Below are 18,138 nucleotides of genomic sequence, written 5' to 3' on the forward strand. Positions count from 1 at the left end.
TATAATTAATTTTGCTGGGTGTAAACTAATTAAGATAGGCGTGGAAGTTTGGGGAAATGGGGGAGAGGCCGGAGTTGGGCAAGGAGAGCAGGGATTTGGGAAGCAAGATCTGAGGATCAAACAGTAATTGTCAGTTAGGTTTATCCCCACTTCAGAGAGGGGGTAAGTGAGGCACCACATGGAAGCTGGACGTGGCCGATTGGGCTGAGCATCTGAAGAATCAATAGAGCAAAAATATAAAAGCTATTAAGGGTCAGAAGAACATTCATCAGGGAATTGGAGCGTTCAAGGCTGGCCAGAAAATGTGTCGGCTACGGCATAAACCAGTATGCGCTCTGCCACCTGACTGGTTTTGGAGACAAGGGGTAAGAGGATCTTTCTCTGAGACACACAGCTGTCATTGCTGGGAACAGAAACCCCATCTGCAATTTTGGTCACAGGCCCTGCCGCAAACTCCACCCTCCAACCATTGTGAGCCAGGCCCGGGAACACCATTCCACTGTCACAGGTACGTGGACCTGTGCACCTGCAGACACTGCAGCCGACACACGCCCTGGGGCTGGTGCTGTGACATGAGCTGGAAGAACCACCCTGCTGGCCCCATATCCAGCATTCCCCCCCTGAGCAATCGGTCCTGCTCCCTGCTCTTCCTCTCTTCCCCCAGGAACCCCGGAGCAGGCTCTCTTCATGGACCGTGTCCCTCTCCTCCTTGGCTCTTTTAGTATCAAGGTGCTCCTTGTTCCTCCTTGCCCCTAAAGGATTGGCACCAGCGTGATTTGTGGGTAAGATCTGACTTGTCTATTGACCTGGGTCTGGGGCTTGGTCCTTTGGGATCGGGAGAAACTTTTTCTTTTACTTCAGGACAAGGAGGAAAGTGAGAACTGAATTTTGCAAAGGGAAGCCACAGGGTAACCCTGAAAGGCCAGAACCCCAATGGTATTGAGCTAAAGGTGTGGCATGACAAAAATGATTGTAGATGGACACTTCCAATGGATTTCTTCTTATTGCTAATGGTGATTTTTTTTATCTATTTTTTTGCTATTACCAAAAACTGTAAAAGTGTACAATGTGCCTAATCTTTGGAGAAAACCCTTGAACATGTTAAGAGTGATACAGAAGAATATACTTTATGTTAAAAAAAACCTTGTGATGCAGATGTTTCACCCACGAAATATCTGTGTTTTTTACCCATGAAAGCTTATGCGCAAATAAATCTGTTAGTCTTTCAGGTGTCACCGGACTCCTTGTTGTTTTTGTGGATACAGACTAACATGGCAACTCCCTGATACTTGTAAACAGTCTTGAAACTTTTCTCAGGAGAAAAGACATTCCCGACCTGTTATGCTGTAGTAAAAGGGAAACCAAGGCACACTACCATATTGCTTTCATGGCTTGTCATAAATATAAAGGGAAGGGTAAACCCCTTTGAAATCCCTCCTGGCCAGGGGAAAGCTCCTCTCACCTGTAAAGGGTTAAGAAGCTAAAGGTAACCTCGCTGGCACCTGACGAAAATGACCAATGAGGAGACAAGGTACTTTCAAAAGCTGGGAGGAGGGAGAGAAACAAAGGGTCTGTGTCTGTCTGTATGCTGGGTCTTTGCCGGGGATAGACCAGGAATGGAGCCTTAGAACTTTTAGTAAGTAATCTAGCTAGGTATGTGTTAGATTATGATTTCTTTAAATGGCTGAGAAAAGAATTGTGCTGAATAGAATAACTATTTCTGTCTGTGTATCTTTTTTGTAACTTAAGGTTTTGCCTAGAGGGGTTCTCTATGTTTTTGAATCTAATTACCCTGTAAGATATCTACCATCCTGATTTTACAGGGGGGATTTCTTTATTTCTATTTACTTCTATTTTTTATTAAAAGTCTTCTTGTAAAACACTGAATGCTTTTTCATTGTTCTCAGATCCAAGGGTTTGGGTCTGTGGTCACCTATGCAAATTGGTGAGGCTTTTTATCCAACATTTCCCAGGAAAGGGGGGGTGCAAGTGTTGGGAGGATTGTTCATTGTTCTTAAGATCCAAGGGTCTGGGTCTGTAGTCACCTAGGCAAATTGGTGAGGCTTTTTACCAAACCTTGTCCAGGAAGTGGGGTGCAAGGTTTTGGGAAGTATTTTGGGGGGAAGGACGCGTCCAAGCAGCTCTTCCCCAGTAACCAGTATTAGTTTGGTGGTGGTAGCGGCCAGTCCAAGGATAACGGGTGTAATATTTTGTACCTTGGGGAAGTTTTGACCTAAACTGGTAAAGATAAGCTTAGGAGGTTTTTCATGCAGGTCCCCACATCTGTACCCTAGAGTTCAGAGTGGGGGAGGAACCTTGACATGGTGGCAGCGGTGGGATTAACCTGAAATCATTTTGAGATCCAGTTGAGATTTTTTGAACTAGAAATACAGATTTTAAAAAGAAATTCTTTTTTCCTTTGGAAAAGAAGTCCAGAAAGCAGTTGAAACTGAAAGCAGATTGTTTTGTCTCTGCTTTGTGGCCAAGCAGAGACAAAAGGGGATTATCTTTGTGAATTGCAGGTTTTCTTTGCCTAGAGGCAGGGTACTTAACTCCTGCAGGGAAATTCACAGTCTTCCAACCCAGAGTTTTTTTTTCTTTTCTTCCTAAAAGTAAATAGGGGGGGTGTGTTCTACCCATTTGCTGGAGACAAAAGTGGCAGGGTTTTGTTTTTTTTTTAGGATTTTCATTTTTTTGTTTTACAAGGAGCACAGGTTTGAAAAGGAATTTTTTTTCTTTGGGCTGGGTAAGCAGGTTTCCAAGTAGTTGGAGGTTTTTTGCTTTAATTTGGGCCAAGAGCAGAGACAAGGGAATTGTCTTTTTCTGTAGGCTGACCATCACTATCAGAGAATAGGTAAAATTAATTTGTACCTTGGGGAAGTTATAACTTAAGCTGGTGAAAGTAAGCTTAGGAGGTTTTCATGCAGGTCCCCACATCTGTACCCTAGAGCTGACAACTAAAATCTTCATTGTCTTGATATTAATTGGGTTCCAGACATATGCCAAAGCTTCTTTGGATAAAGTAGCTACTTTAATTAGCTCTTGGCAAAATCACATGAGACATACAGGAATCATGCTGCAAGGGCAAATCCAGTCCACTATTGTTCTAAGAAACTTTTACATTGCGTTTATAAAAGAATTCAATCATGTTATTGAACATGACTTTGATAAACCATTTCTGTTGTACACTGATATGGGGTCACCAAATGAAATTAATAGACAGAAGGTTTAAAACTAAATAAAGGAAGTATTTTTTTTTTTACACAATGCACAGTGAACGTGTGGAACTCCTTGCCAGAGGATGTTGTGAAGACCAATCTCAGCAGCTTCCTCGGAAGGAGCCAGTGCTCTTCTCGGAAGAACTTCTCCTGGACCTCACAGGGCTCTGATGCTCTCACTCCGCAAGCCTGTCTGAGGTCTTGGAGTTAGTGCTCAACAGAACCAGGCAGAGCCCTGTTGTTGAGCACCAGTGCCTTCCCTCTCTTCCTGAAGGAGGAAGGGCCCCACCACTGCTCTGGACTGACTGCCCTGACCACGGGTAGCCCAATGGCTCTCAGGTAGCAGGACACAATGGAGACGTGGATCATCCTGTCTCTCATTTCCAGGCCTCCCCAGGGCTAAGATAAAATTCCTGCTGCCCCTGCCCCTTCTGCTCGCCTCCAAGATGTGCGGGAGTTTATCTGCGCTGGGGGTTGCTGTCAGCAGGCTCTTTAACTTGGCATCCACGTCTCTGGGCAGGCCTTCCTCAGAGCCTGTCAGGGGAGAGAGACCATGGGTCAGGGTTATGAAACCTGGGGCTACACCTGCCAGGATGACAGCTGGCTCTGCAGTCCTGGCCCAGTGCAGCTCTCTGCAGAGGGTCTGGTGCCGAGCAAGGTAGGGAACAGCCAAGCTGCTCGGGATGGGAGCTGGGCTTCCTGGCAGAGTCCAGGAACCAAAAGCACAGCATCTGCAAGGAAGAACTTCCCCACAGAGGGACATGATCATCTCCCACAAGGGGGAGGACTCTCCCCCGACACTGGATTAATCCTCTGGCCGGTCCCCATCTCTGCCCACTGCACCTCCCTGCTCTCCTGGGCTAACCTTCTCAGTACAGCCCAGGCCTGTTCTTCTTGTCTGCTCTTTTTGTCCATGGACATAGCAGACCCTGGGTTGATTTCCCTTGGCAGGATCTCTCACAGGTATTTCTGCTGCTGCGTCTGTAGCTCCGCTTGCACTTCCTTCTGCCTCTGTTGGTGTTCTAGGAGCTGCGTGAGAAACCCCTAGACCTGCTTTAACCAGTCCCTGGAACTGAACTGAGAAATCCAGTGACCAGCTCGGTCCCTCGAGACACCCGCTTGGGAGGACAGACCTGCCTTCAGCAACCAAGACTTCAGTCAGCCCTCACGGACCACAGGGGGTATTCAATCCTTCTGACGATGCCAATTAAAATCAAATTTACACATTGTTACAAGCCCCCATGGTGGCCAGACAAGACATCACAGCCTTCTCGCTGGGCTAGCCTCCACCATCCGTGGTCGCTCCACCACCATGACAGTTTCTCTGCCTGGTAATTCAACCCTCCGGCCAGGTCGCCACCTTTAGTCCACCCTTCTGGGCCCCAGCTTGTCTCACACTAAAAGTCCAAACAGGTCTTTTCACAGAAAGAAGATCTTCTGCCATCACTGGGGCTCTTCCTCATCCTGCAGCCCCCTTGCTGGGCTTGGTAAACCTCTCCAGGTGCGTGTACGCCCCCTTCTTTGGGGCCAGTAGGGGAATCCAGTCCCACCCTGACATTGCAGGAGCCCAGGCTCCTGCACTGAACAGCAAGGTCTACTGCTTTCTCTTTGCTGCAGTTTTCCCTGGGCACTTCCTACCTCTCTTCTCAAATTTCCCTCTAGTCTTTCCTTGCTGCTCTGAACTTCCTACCTCGTTCTCATTCCTGTTGACACCCCAGCTGGGCCGTATCACCACTGAAGTCTGGCTCTGTAGGGAGAAGTACATGGTGCCTCTCAGGTAGGGCTCATTCTGTAATCAGCTTGGCGAAGCCCTATGCAGTGCAGGTTAGAGGACATCTCTGGGGAGCTCCTTCCTAGGAACAAAACCAGGGTGGTCTGATTATGGAGACATCTCTGTCCCAGAGCTGGGAGCCAAGGACAGGGGAAGCTCCCAGCCAGGCTATGCATCGGGGATCCCATTTCTCCCCCGAGAGACCCAGACGCCCCAAGGAGTAAATGGCTCTTACCTCCATGAGGGATAGTGAGGTCTTCCATCTCAGCCTCTTTGAGAGCCAGCACTGCTTGCTTTGATGGGATGAAGTGACCTGTTCCCACTGCTCCCGGAGGTGGCTCAGCTGCAGACTGCGCTCGTCTGGGAGACTGTGCTGGAATTTGGGGGGCAGAGGGAAGGACCCTGCTCCACAGAGAGGGGAGAGAGTTTCTGTGAGTGACGGGGGCTCCATTTCCCCTTCCACTAGCTCCCCATTTACAGTGAGCCGGAGCAGTACCTGCAGCAGGGAGCGGGAGTTGCTGGTGGCCTCAGAGCCACAGCCCTGCAGTGCCTCAGGCACCTGGCGCAAGCTCCCCATCATCCAGCACTTGCACATCACATTGGCTGTGACGTCCTCCTGCTGCAAGGGAACGAGAACCTGTTGCGTAGTGTATTCACCGTGGGCATGAGAAAGGACAACACCCGTATGCAGGTCTAACATCAGCCTCCACCTCTGTCCCAGCAGCAGGATGGCTCTGCTTCCTGCTCTGTTAGGGGGCTTATTCCTTCACCCACTTACTTCCCTGGTCCTTCTCGCATGAACAGAGAGCAACAATACCCAAAGTCCAAAGGTGCAAACAATTCGATGTTTATTGGGGTGAACTTCCAGCAAGCATGATTCCAGTTTCCTTCCTTAGTATCCTCCTTCCCAGCTTTGACACCACAGAGCCTTACACCTGTGTCCCTGTTCCCATTCCTGCCCTTAGCCAAACATGATTCCAACTTCCTTACTCCCATTCCCTGTTCCCATTTCCCCCTTTAGCAAAACATGATTCCAATTTCCCCACTCCCAGTTCCAGTTCCCATCTCCCACCCCCACTCCCCCCCAACACCCACTCACTTCCTCATTGACTACAGATTATATAGTAAAACTTGAGTTCTGCTTAGCTATACCGAAACCAATCATTTTCCTGAAATTTAACTAACCAATCCTAACATATTGTAACATGATTATGTAACCAATTATATCCCACCACCTTAATTAGTTTACACCCAGCAAAATTAATTACACAGCAGACAGGAACAATCACAGAACCAGACAGAGATTATACAGACAAACAATAGCAAAGTGGGAACTATAATGACAAAACAATACAGAAGTGAGGATTTCACATCGCAGCTATTGATAAGTGAGTTCTTGCCAGACAGGATGCTGTCAAACTAAGGGTATGTCTACACTACGAAATTAGGTCGAATTTATAGAAGTCGTTTTTTTTGAAATCGGTTTTATATATTCGAGTGTGTGTGTCCCCACAGAAAATGCTCTAAGTGCATTAAGTGCATTAACTCGGCGGAGCGCTTCCACAGTACCGAGGCAAGCGTCGACTTCCGGAGTGTTGCACCGTGGGTAGCTATCCCACAGTTCCCGCAGTCTCCGCTGCCCATTGGAATTCTGGGTTGATATCTCAATGCCTGATGGGGCTAAAACATTGTCGCGGGTGGTTCTGGGTACATATCGTCAGGAACCCGTTCCCACCCTCCCTCCCCCCGTGAAAGCAAGGGCAGAAAATCATTTCGCGCCTTTTTTGTCTGCTGCCAGCCAAAGATGTAAAGGATAGATGGAGTGGGTCAGAACAAGAAATAGACCAGATTTGTTTTGTACTCATTTTCCTCCTCCCCTGTCTAGATCACACTGCAGTCAGTCACAGAGAAGGCGCAGCGAGGTTAATCTAGCCATGTATCAATCAGAGGCCAGGCTAACCTCCTTGTTCCAATAACAACGATAACTTTGGTGCACCATTTCTTATTGGAACCCTCCGTGCAGTCCTGCCTGAAATACTCCTTGATGTACAGGCACACCCTTTGTTGATTTTAGCTCCCTGAAGCCAACCCTGTAAGCCGTGTCGTCAGTCGCCCCTCCCTCCGTCAGAGCAACGGCAGACAATCGTTCCGCGCCTTTTTTCTGTGCGGACGCCATACCAAGGCAAGCATGGAGGCCGCTGAGCTCATTTTGGCAATTAGGAGCACATCAACCACCACACGCATTATCCAGCAGTATATGCAGCACCAGAACCTGGCAAAGCGATACCGGGCGAGGAGGCGACGTCAGCGCGGTCCCGTGAGTGATCAGGACATGGACACAGATTTCTCTGAAAGCATGGGCCCTGCCAATGCATGCATCATGGTGCTAATGGGGCAGGTTCATGCTGTGGAACGCCGATTCTGGGCTCGGGAAACAAGCACAGACTGGTGGGACCGCATAGTGTTGCAGGTCTGGGACGATTCCCAGTGGCTGCGAAACTTTCGCATGCGTAAGGGCACTTTCATGGAACTTTGTGACTTGCTTTCCCCTGCCCTGAAGCGCATGAATACCAGGATGAGAGCAGCCCTCACAGTTGAGAAGCGAGTGGCGATAGCCCTGTGGAAGCTTGCAACGCCAGACAGCTACCGGTCAGTTGGGAATCAATTTGGAGTGGGCAAATCTACTGTGGGGGCTGCTGTGATGCAAGTAGCTCACGCAATCAAAGATCTGCTGATATCAAGGGTAGTGACCCTGGGAAATGTGCAGGTCATAGTGGATGGCTTTGCTGCAATGGGATTCCCTAACTGTGGTGGGGCTATAGACGGAACCCATATCCCTATCTTGGCACCAGAGCACCAAGCCGGCGAGTACATAAACCGCAAGAGGTACTTTTCGATAGTGCTGCAAGCTCTGGTGGATCACAAGGGACGTTTCACCAACATCAACGTGGGATGGCCGGGAAAGGTGCATGACGCTCGCATCTTCAGGAACTCTGGTCTGTTTCAAAAGCTGCAGGAAGGGACTTTCTTCCCAGACCAGAAAATAACTGTTGGGGATGTTGAAATGCCTATATGTATCCTTGGGGACCCAGCCTACCCCTTAATGCCATGGCTCATGAAGCTGTACACAGGCAGCCTGGACAGTGGTCAGGAGCTGTTCAACTACAGGCTGAGCAAGTGCAGAATGGTGGTAGAATGTGCATTTGGACGTTTAAAGGCACGCTGGCGCAGTTTACTGACTCGCTTAGACCTCAGCGAAACCAATATTCCCACTGTTATTATTGCTTGCTGTGTGCTCCACAATATCTGTGAGAGTAAGGGGGAGACGTTTATGGTGGGGTGGGAGGCTGAGGCAAATCGCCTAGCTGCTGGTTACGCGCAGCCAGACACCAGGGCGGTTAGAAGAGCTCAGGAGGGCGCGGTACGCATCAGAGAAGCTTTGAAAACCAGTTTCATGACTGACCAGGCTACAGTGTGAAAGTTCTGTTTGTTTCTCCTTGATGAAACCCCCCCGCCCCTTGGTTCACTCTACTTCCCTGTAAGCTAACCACCCTCCCCTCCTCCCTTTAATCACCGCTTGCAGAGGCAATAAAGTCATTGCTGCTTCACAGTCATGCATTCGTTATTCATTCATCACACAAATAGGGAGATGACTACCAAGGTATCCCAGGAGGGGTGGTGGAGGAGGGAAGGAAAATGCCACACAGCACTTTAAGCACAGCACTTTAAAAGTTTACAACTTTAAAATATATTGAATGACAGCCTTCTTTTTTTTGGGCAATCCTCTGTTGTGGAGTGGCTGGTTGGCCGGAGGCCCCCCCACCGCGTTCTTGGGCGTCTGGGTGTGGAGGCTGTGGAACTTGGGGAGGAGGGCGGTTGGTTACAGAGGGGCAGCAGTGGTAGTCTGTGCTCCAGCTGAACCATACACTGGAGCATACTAGTTTGGTCCTGCAGCAGCCTCAGCATTGAATCCTGCCTCCTCTCATCACGCTGCCGCCACATTTGAGCTTCAGCCCTGTCTTCAGCCCGCCACTTACTCTCTTCAGCCCTCCACCTCTCCTCCCGGTCATTTTGTGCTTTCCTGCACTCTGACATTATTTGCCTCCACGCATTCGTCTGTGCTCTGTCAGTGTGGGAGGACAGCATGAGCTCGGAGAACATTTCATCGCGAGTGCGTTTTTTTTTTTCTTTCTAAGCTTCACTAGCCTCTGGGAAGGAGAAGATCCTGTGATCATTGAAACACATGCAGCTGGTGGAGAAAAAAAAAGGGACAGCGGTATTTAAAAAGACACATTTTATAAAACAGTCGCTACAGTCTTTCAGGGTAAACCTTGCTGTTAACATTACATACATAGCACATGTGCTTTCGTTACAAGGTCGCATTTTGCCTCCTCCCACCGCGTGACTACCCCCTCAACCTTCCCCCCTCCCTGTGGCTAACAGCGGGGAACATTTCTGTTCAGCCACAGGCAAACAGCCCAGCAGGAATGGGCTATACTGAGTGTCCCTGAAGAAAAGCACCCTATTTCAACCAGGTGACCATGAATTATATCTCACTCTCCTGAGGATAACACAGAGAGAGAAAGAACGGATTTTGATTGAATGCCAGCAAACATACACTGCAATGCTTTGTTCTACAGTGATTCCTGAGTATGTGTTACTGGCCTGGAGTGATAAAAGTGTCCTACCATGAAGGACGAAATAAGGCTGCCCTCCCCAGAAACCTTTTGCAAAGGCTTTAGGACTACATCTAGGAGAACCGCAAATGCCAGGGCAAAGTAATCCTTTCACATGCTTGCTTTTAAACCATGTATAGCATTTTAAAAGGTACACTCACCAGAGGTCCCTTCTCCGCCTGCTGGGTCCAGGAGGCAGCCTTGGGTGGGTTCGGGGGTACTGGCTCCAGGTCTAGGGTGAGAAACAGTTCCTGGCTGTCGGGAAAACCGGTTTCTCCGCTTGCTTGCTGTGAGCTATCTACAACCTCCTCCTCATCATCATCTTCTTCGTCCCCAAAACCTGCTTCCGTATTGCCTCCATCTCCATTGAAGGAGTCAAACAACACGGCTGGGGTAGTGGTGGCTGAACCCCCTAAAATGGCATGCAGCTCATCATAGAAGCGGCATGTTTGGGGCTCTGACCCAGAGCGGCTGTTCGCCTCTCTGGTTTTCTGGTAGGCTTGCCTCAGCTCCTTCAGTTTCACGCGGCACTGCTTCGGGTCCCTGTTATGGCCTCTGTCCTTCATGCCCTGGGAGATTTTCACAAAGGTTTTGGCATTTCGAAAACTGGAACGGAGTTCTGATAGCACGGATTCCTCTCCCCAAACAGCGATCAGATCCCGTACCTCCCGTTCGGTCCATGCTGGAGCTCTTTTGCGATTCTGGGACTCCATCATGGTCACCTGTGCTGATGAGCTCTGCATGGTCACCTGCAGCTTGCCACGCTGGCCAAACAGGAAATGAGATTCAAAAGTTCGCGGTTCTTTTCCTGTCTACCTGGCCAGTGCATCTGAGTTGAGAGTGCTGTCCAGAGCGGTCAGAATGGAGCACTCTGGGATAGCTCCCGGAGGCCAATACCATCGAATTGTGTCCACAGTACCCCAAATTCGAGCCGGCAACGTCGATTTAAGCGCTAATCCACTTGTCAGGGGTGGAGTAAGGAAATCGATTTTAAGAGCCCTTTAAGTCGAAATAAAGGGCTTCACTGTGTGGACGGGTGCAGGTTTAAATCGATTTAACGTTGCTAAATTCGACCTAAACCCCTAGTGTAGACCAGGGCTAAGTTTCCTTTTACATTTTCTAGGCACTTCCCTTTCTCTGGAGGTGATAGGAATACAATCCTGTCCTGATAGTGCCTAACAGCCCAATAGCACCTTATTTCAATGTGACTAGTTTGGAATGTGAGGATGTGACTGTTCGTTTCCTAGCTTATGGCTGCGTCTGCTGCTTAGACAAAGGCCTTAGCCTAAGAACAGGGCCTCAAACTGTCACAGTAAGAGAAGGCCCTTACACCAGCAGACAGTGATTTTGATTCTTTCTTTCTTTCTTTCTTTCTTTCTTTTATACCTCTAGAACTAGCTAAGTGATAAGAATACACCTAAATTCTTAAAGTACAGGCCTTTGCAGACAGGCCTGAATATCTTTATCCTAACACCTGTCAGAGACTCAGAAACCTCCAAGGTATCAAGGGGGATTAAGGGCACCTGGATCCAGCAGCATTTCTCCCCAGCACCTGCCTACCTCTAAGGGATGGATTCACCTCCTGACCCCCAGAATGGAGTCTTGTCCTTTCTAGTGACCTCCAGTGCCAACCCCCCTCCTTGTAGGGTCATCTCCTGCCACCTCCCCCTCAGTGTCCCTGACAGCTGTTCCACCTCTAATCCACAGCTCAAGTTCTCAGAACCCTCTCCTCCACCGGCACCCAGGTAGGGTAGGGACGGGGCTCCAGCGGAGGTTGGGGAGGCAGGCAGGAGAGATTCTGACACCAGTGAACTGGGATGTGGGGAGGTTGAGACCTTTCCCCAAGTCATCCCAGACACTAATCCTGAAGATGCAGGATGGCAGCCATGGTGAATGGGGCAGATCAGCAGCCCCTACTAACTGAATCCTCCCGTTCTCTCTAGAGCGGGTCCAGTCCTGCCAGCAGCAGCACAAGCTTCCCCCGCCTATGTGCCTCAGCCCTGCCTGGTGAATCCCCATCACTAGTCAGTCCTTGGCCTCTCAGGCTGCCAGTGATGGGAGCAACTCTGGGTAGTGGCTTGGGTGACACGGACACTAGGCTACTGGGAATTTGTGCTGCCCTGTGGGACAGGAGAGACTCGCAGAGGACACCGTGTCCTAAGAACATAAGTCCGTGATGAGGTAATGCTTGTCATTAATTAGCCTTGCTAAACAGCTCGGTTGGAACTGGCTGGGGATAAGCTGGCTCCCTCCTGCTCATGGAGGTGAATTCATCTCCCTTCCCAGTAGCACCTGTTCTCACTCTCATTCCCCATCAGGCTCCTTCCTGCCAGGCCAGTGAATGGCCATCAGATGGGAATGAGGCCTGGGCCCCACCCCAATCTCCTGACTCAAATGCAGACGCTTACCTTGTCCCCCATCAGCTGCTGGGCTTCCCCCAGGAGGGAGCAGGTGAGGAGTAGCCCAGCCTGGCTGACACGCCACAGGGGGTCGTGGATGGCCAGCACTGCCGTCCAGAGGAAGGATCTTCTCTGCCCCTCCCAGAAGAACTTTCCAAAGACCTAAACCTAACAGGATGTGAGGCATTACCAGATTGTCCAGAGCAAGGCTCCAAATTCTGGAGCTAGAACGGTATCTCTGTCTAGTGCCCCCAAGAGGCAGTCACTGCAGGGGACCCAGCCACCCCCATTCCCTGACCTGAGTCATGCCCTGGCAGAGTGTCCTTACCTCCTGCACACTGGCTGTGTTCCTGTTGCCCAGGAGCCTGCTGTCCTGGTGCCAGTTCGGTCTCATGCATGGTCAGCCCTGGAAAAGAGAGACAGACACACACACACACTTGTCATTCTGGTTGCAGTGCTTGTGTCCTTCCAATCCCACTGGTGGCTGCACAATGGGCAGAGTCCTCGCTGCGTGCCTGGCCCAACAGAATTCCAGAGGCTGGTATAGAACAGAGAAAGAGATCGAGAGAGACACAGCCTCCAGACAGAGTCAGTCTGAGAGAAATTGGTTGGGGTCCCATTCTCAGTCTCCTATCGGGGGCCATTTCCCAGCTGGGTTCCTTACCCCTCTGGTGCAGCAGCAGCTGGTAGAGCCGGTACACTCCCTCCCTGGCCTGCCGGATCAGGTCCTTGGCTGGGTCACTGATGGACAGAGCCAGCTGTGCCACAAAGTGACTCATCCTGGGGAATTCTGCTGAGTTCTAATGGAAGGGAGAGGGGACTCCATCAGCATTTTCTTGTCAGTTACCAGTCCTCCCCTGGGCCCAGGACTCTCCTTCCCCTCAGCAGGAGATGCTAGAGGATAGGAGGTAGAGCTTAAACCCTTCATTTCCTCTGCCCCCAAAAGGAGCCTGGAGCACAGGGATGTGGGCAGGGCCCTCCATGAGGACTTACTTCCCCAGCTGCTCCAGGATGATAGGAAGGCATGAACCTGGAGCATGGTCCCCTTAAAAGTCCAGAGTCACCACTTAACCAGGACAAGAAGAACTTGACTCAAGCCAAGTTCATTTTCTGCTCTGACTCTGCCTCCCCAAGAGGAACACGCCTAACCCCCAGCCCCTGCAGCAGCACTTCCTACAGCCCATTCGAGCCACCCCACCGACGCCTGGAGTCAGGAAGCTGGGCTGAGAGGTCACTTACGTCAAACTCAGGGAGGGTGATGGTGGATCTGAGCAGGGCAGTGCTGCTCTTAATGGCCCTGGTTCTCTCTTGCAACACCCTGGGCACGGTCCAATAGTTAATGTGCTAGGGGGAAAGGAGGCAGCTCAGGATCAATGGGCCGGTGCATGTGTTGTGCTAATGAGACCCTCCCCATCCCCAGGGGGCTGAGACATTGTGCACGGGGTGGAACATCAGATTCATTTATCGCAGACCTTTAGAAGGGTATTGTTGTGCAACAGAACCAGGCAGAGCTCAGGCTAGAAGTCCCAGCTCCTTCCTCTGTCCTTCAAGGAGAAAGGGCCTGACACTGCATTGCACTGACTGCCCTGAGCAAGGACGGCCCACTGGGGGCCCAGCTAGGATGACAAACTTGAAAATGGGTCTAAGAGTAAAGATAAAATTGCCCCCGCCCCTCTCATCGGGCTCACCTTCAAGATGTAGTGGAGCCTGTTGGTGTCTGAGGACTCTGCCAGCAGGCTCCCCAGCATGGCATCCAGGAGGTCTGGTAGGACCCTTTGCAGATCCTGCAAAGCAAGGAAGAGCCATGGGTCAGTGTTTGGAAAACTGGGGCTACACCTGCCACTACATGGGAAGAGGGGTCTCTGGGAAGCACTTGTGAGACCCCTAAATCCATATCCTGGCCTCGCTCATTCATATCCCACTGCAGGCAATTAGCAAGGATTCATGGCAGGATGACACCTGGCTCTTCAATCCATGACTTTAGCATGATCCACCTAGACTTGGGTGATGTCTTTCTACGTGCCCAGGGTGAAGATGACATGCAGGGCAGGTCGAAGGAGGTGGCTCTCCACCTCTGGCTCCAGGCCAGGTGTCATGGTGCTGGCAAGAGAGAGGAGCCGGCATTAGACTGTGCAGTGCGGGGGTGGGACTGGCACCAAGAGTGGCAGGGCAGGAATAGCGCCTGTTCCCTGGACCCCGCTGACCCTCCTGTATCTGTTCCTGGGAGTGAGCCTCTCCCCACAGCCATTGCAATGTTACTGGAGAGAAAAGAACAGCTCAACCCAGAGAGAGTGAACCTTCCCACCACTTCTGCCAGAGGAGACACCTTTGGGAGGTGACCTGGTGGTGGGAGGGGCAGTGACTCCCAGCCCTGGGCCTGAGCAGCACCGGGGTTAGGGGAATAGGGCTGGAGGGTCTCGGTACCCGAGGTTGCCCACAGCAATCAGGGAGTTAGCAAGGACAGCACCCGGTGGAGAGTTATCAGGCAGCTCCTCAATGAGCTCCTCTGAGACCCAAAAGAGACAAAGGAGCGTGAGAGATTCGTGCCTCATTGAAACTTCCCAGTGAGGAGATTACACAGCCAGCACCCCACACAACCAGCAGGATCCCCCCACCCACCTCCAGCTCCTCCGATTCCTGCCCACTAGTGGCCAATCTCAGATGATACCTGCTGCCACGTGGGAGAAGGACAGGGGCACCTCCACCTCCGGGACCCAGAGCAGATTGCTTCCCACATTCCCCGCTCTCAGTGATACCTTCAGCCTCCAAGTAATTCAGGAGTCCATAGCAAAGCGAACCCCATCACACACTGTCCTGGACTCCGTGGGAGGTGCCTGCCCACCCTTCCCGCACCCACCCCGCCAACCAGAGCACCAGGGACCAAAGTGGCAGCATCTAGTGTCAGAGGTTCACGTGGCTCAGGCCAGACATCGAGGTTGGGGACCAACCCCCACAGCACTGCTTGAGGGCCTGAGCTCAGGGTGGTCACAGCCCCCTCCTCAACCCTCCCTGAGCCCAGCCTGGCTCCTCACCTGGAACAAAGCAGCGGCACCCGTTGACCTCACAGCTACCCTAATCCCAGGCACTGCTGCTGTCCCATATGTAGCGGGCTGAGCTGCTGGTGCTGGGACAGGGATCCTCCACCTCCTGCCCCAGGGAGATTGGAGGGTCCTCAGTGACTGGGCAGGATGATGCCTCCTGCTGGGAATCAGGGCTGGGCTCCTGGGGCCGGTGCTTCCCACACAACAAGCCCCAGAGCCACCCTTCCCGGCTCCCTTCCTGGGCTGGGTCCTGCCTGCCCAGCTGTATCCTGGGCCAGCTCCATTTCAGCCTGGCCAGTGCCTCTCCCACCTCGGCACCTGTGCCGGGAGTGGGTTTCCTCCGCCAGAAGGCTGGGCACTTCCACCTCCTGGTCCATCCGGGAGCTCCTTCCCTGCCAGCAGGGACAGAGGGGCCGCTCTGCTCCTGGGTAATATGGCAGCTGCTTCCCTCAGGCTCTGGGGACACCTGCTGAGCCTTCTTCCTGAACATCCTCAGGAGCCCGGCCATCCTGGAACCGCACGGGGAGCAAGCATGAGTCTGGGGTCCGGGCCGTCTCTCACCAAACAGCCTTTTTCATCCCTCCCCATCCCTGCCCCAGCCACAGCAGCTCCTCCTCCCCTCATAGGGGTGAAGGGAGTACAATCTCCACACACTGGCAGGACTTCATTGCATGGTCTGCTCCCAACGATTCCCCGCATCATCCCTGGTGCTGAAACACCCGGGGAGTTACTGGGGTCAGTTACAAAGACTATCGGACAAGCAGCTCCCTCCTGCCATCCCTGGCTACCCCCCAGACTAGAGAACAGAACAATATCCAGGAGTCCGGACTTCTCCGGAGAAACCGTTCCCCACATCAAAGTCCCTATGTATAGGAAGCCCAGGGCTCCCTCATTTCTCATTGATTTCCATGCTCAGCAGCTCACAGGGTCTGGCCCAGCTCAGACACTCTCAGCCAGGGGAACAGTCTCCCACAAGGGAAGGGCTGGGAGAGGCATTGCTGGGACCTTTCCAAACACACTGGAGAAGGCTCTGGAGAAGCCCCTCCCCGGTCTGAGAGCAAGGGGCTCCTGGAGGCCGTTTGCAAATCCAATCTCCTTTGGGAGAGATTCTCTTCCCCTCTTTCTGCCTCTCCCCAGACAGACAGGGGATGCCACAGAGGAACCCTAATGTCACTCACTTGCTCTAGGTGATGGAGCGATGGATGGTGGATGTTCAGGGTCACCTGCTGTCTCTCGCCCTCCTCCTCATTTTCCTAGCCCAAAGCAGGCTGGAGAGGGTGGTGACCTGAGGAGTTACACGCCCAGCCAGCAGGCAGGGTGATGACACTGGGCGATCAACTGACTGTGAAAAGAAGGGTCTGTATTATTGCCAAGGGACGGAGAAACTCAGCCAGCAGCAGGGGGTGGAAAACACTGCCTTAGTGCGGGGGTGACAGCACCACCCAGCTCCCACTTTACACACCTTCCTGGAGCCTCCCAACCCCCCTGGGCTGTAGGGACTGCGACCACAAACCTACTGTTGAAAAACAGGCCAAGTGAGGGGAAGCTACTTGCTCAGGTCACACCAAGTCTCAGAGCCACGGATAGGATGCAGCAGTCCTTATTTCCAGGCCCCTTCACTAACCACTGCTATACACTCCCTTCCACAGCTGGCAATTACAACCAGGCCCTCATGTCCGGTCCCCCTGCCATTAAAGGTTGGAATGCACTGCGCAGGAGGAGGATTGTTTGGTTCTGGAGTTTCACTTTCGCGCAGTCTATAGAGAGGGGCCCAGCCGTGGACTTTGGCTCAAGAAGACCAATGTTTCCAAATTGTAAAGGGCGTTTTGAATTCCAGTCCTGTGCTCCAAAGTGCTTGGTGTCATCTGCAAAGTTTAGAAGCATACTCTCCACTCCATTTTCCAAATCATTAATGAAAATATGGAATAGTACCACAGCCCGGACTGATCCGTGCTGGACCCACTAGGTACACCCTTTCAGCTAGGCAGCCAAACATGGAGAACGATTCTTGGAGGATGGGTTTTCAACCAACTGTGCACCTACATTATACTAATTGCATCTAGACCACATTTCCCTAGGTTGCTTCTGAGAATGTCCTATGGGACTCTGTCAAAAGCCTGATTAACACCAAGATAGATCACATCTACTGTCTACCCATCTCCACTAGGCCTGTAACCCTGTCAAAGAAGGAAACAGGATTGGTTTGGAATGATTTGTTCTTGACAAATTCATGCTCACTAGTACTAAGAACCAAATGATCCTGTAGGTTCTGACAAACTGATTGTTTAATAATGTGTTCCAGTATCTTCCCAGGTATGGAATGAGGCTGGCTAGTCTGCAAGTCCCAGGGTTCTCTTTGTTCCCCTTTTAAAGATAGCTACTGTCTTGTTAACGGATGGGGAGAGGTTCTTTTCGGGGATCTCAGATGAGAACTGGGGCACAGCACCTGGTTTGTTAAGGCCACAAAAATGGAGGCAGGAACCTCTTCTCTCCTGCTGGCAAATTACCCCAGATACCTAAAAGAGTGGGACTCGCATCCCTGAATGGGCTTTAAAAAAGACAATGGTTAAAATTTGGCCCCGACCATTTCTTGTTTCCGTAGCCTAGACATTTTAGCAAAGTTTAGAATTCCTCGGTGCTCAACACTGTGAACCTCCCCTTTCTCCTTCACAAAGGGCTTTAACACCCCTTATCTCATTCAGGCTCATGATTGCACAGAGTTCGCAAATTGTCCCTGTTCCCATTTGACAGAAGGGGAGCCTGAGGTACAGAGAAGGGAAGTGACCTACCCAAGGGCCTACACAGCAATGCGGTGGCAGAGCCAGAAAAAGATGCCACCAATCCTGACTCCTGTTCTAACAGACAACAAACCCCCCAGAGACAGGGAGAGAGCCCAGGAATCAAGATGGTGGGGAAATTTCATTGAAACCGTTTTGGTCAGAAAATCCCATTCAGACTAAATCGGTTTGTTTGTTGAAATCATAACAAGTGGGATGAAAAATCTTTGCAAAAATATTTGGTTGCAAAACAAAA

The 18,138-nt window shown here is 51.3% G+C and overlaps 1 protein-coding gene across 1 annotated transcript; it reads right to left on the reverse strand.

Annotated features, from left to right (window-relative positions):
- Positions 1-8,934: 8,934 nt before the first annotated feature.
- Positions 8,935-10,480, reverse strand: LOC140908331 (myb/SANT-like DNA-binding domain-containing protein 7). The gene is made up of 2 exons (XM_073335301.1): positions 9,827-10,480; positions 8,935-9,238 (listed from the first exon to the last, which is right to left on the reverse strand). Exons 1-2 carry the CDS (start codon positions 10,406-10,408, stop codon positions 9,221-9,223), a joined length of 600 nt encoding a protein of 199 aa, XP_073191402.1. The 5' UTR covers positions 10,409-10,480; the 3' UTR covers positions 8,935-9,220.
- Positions 10,481-18,138: the final 7,658 nt, after the last annotated feature.

The sequence above is a fragment of the Lepidochelys kempii genome, chromosome 3 (assembly GCF_965140285.1).
Source record: "Lepidochelys kempii isolate rLepKem1 chromosome 3, rLepKem1.hap1, whole genome shotgun sequence".
NCBI lineage: Eukaryota > Metazoa > Chordata > Testudines > Cheloniidae > Lepidochelys > Lepidochelys kempii.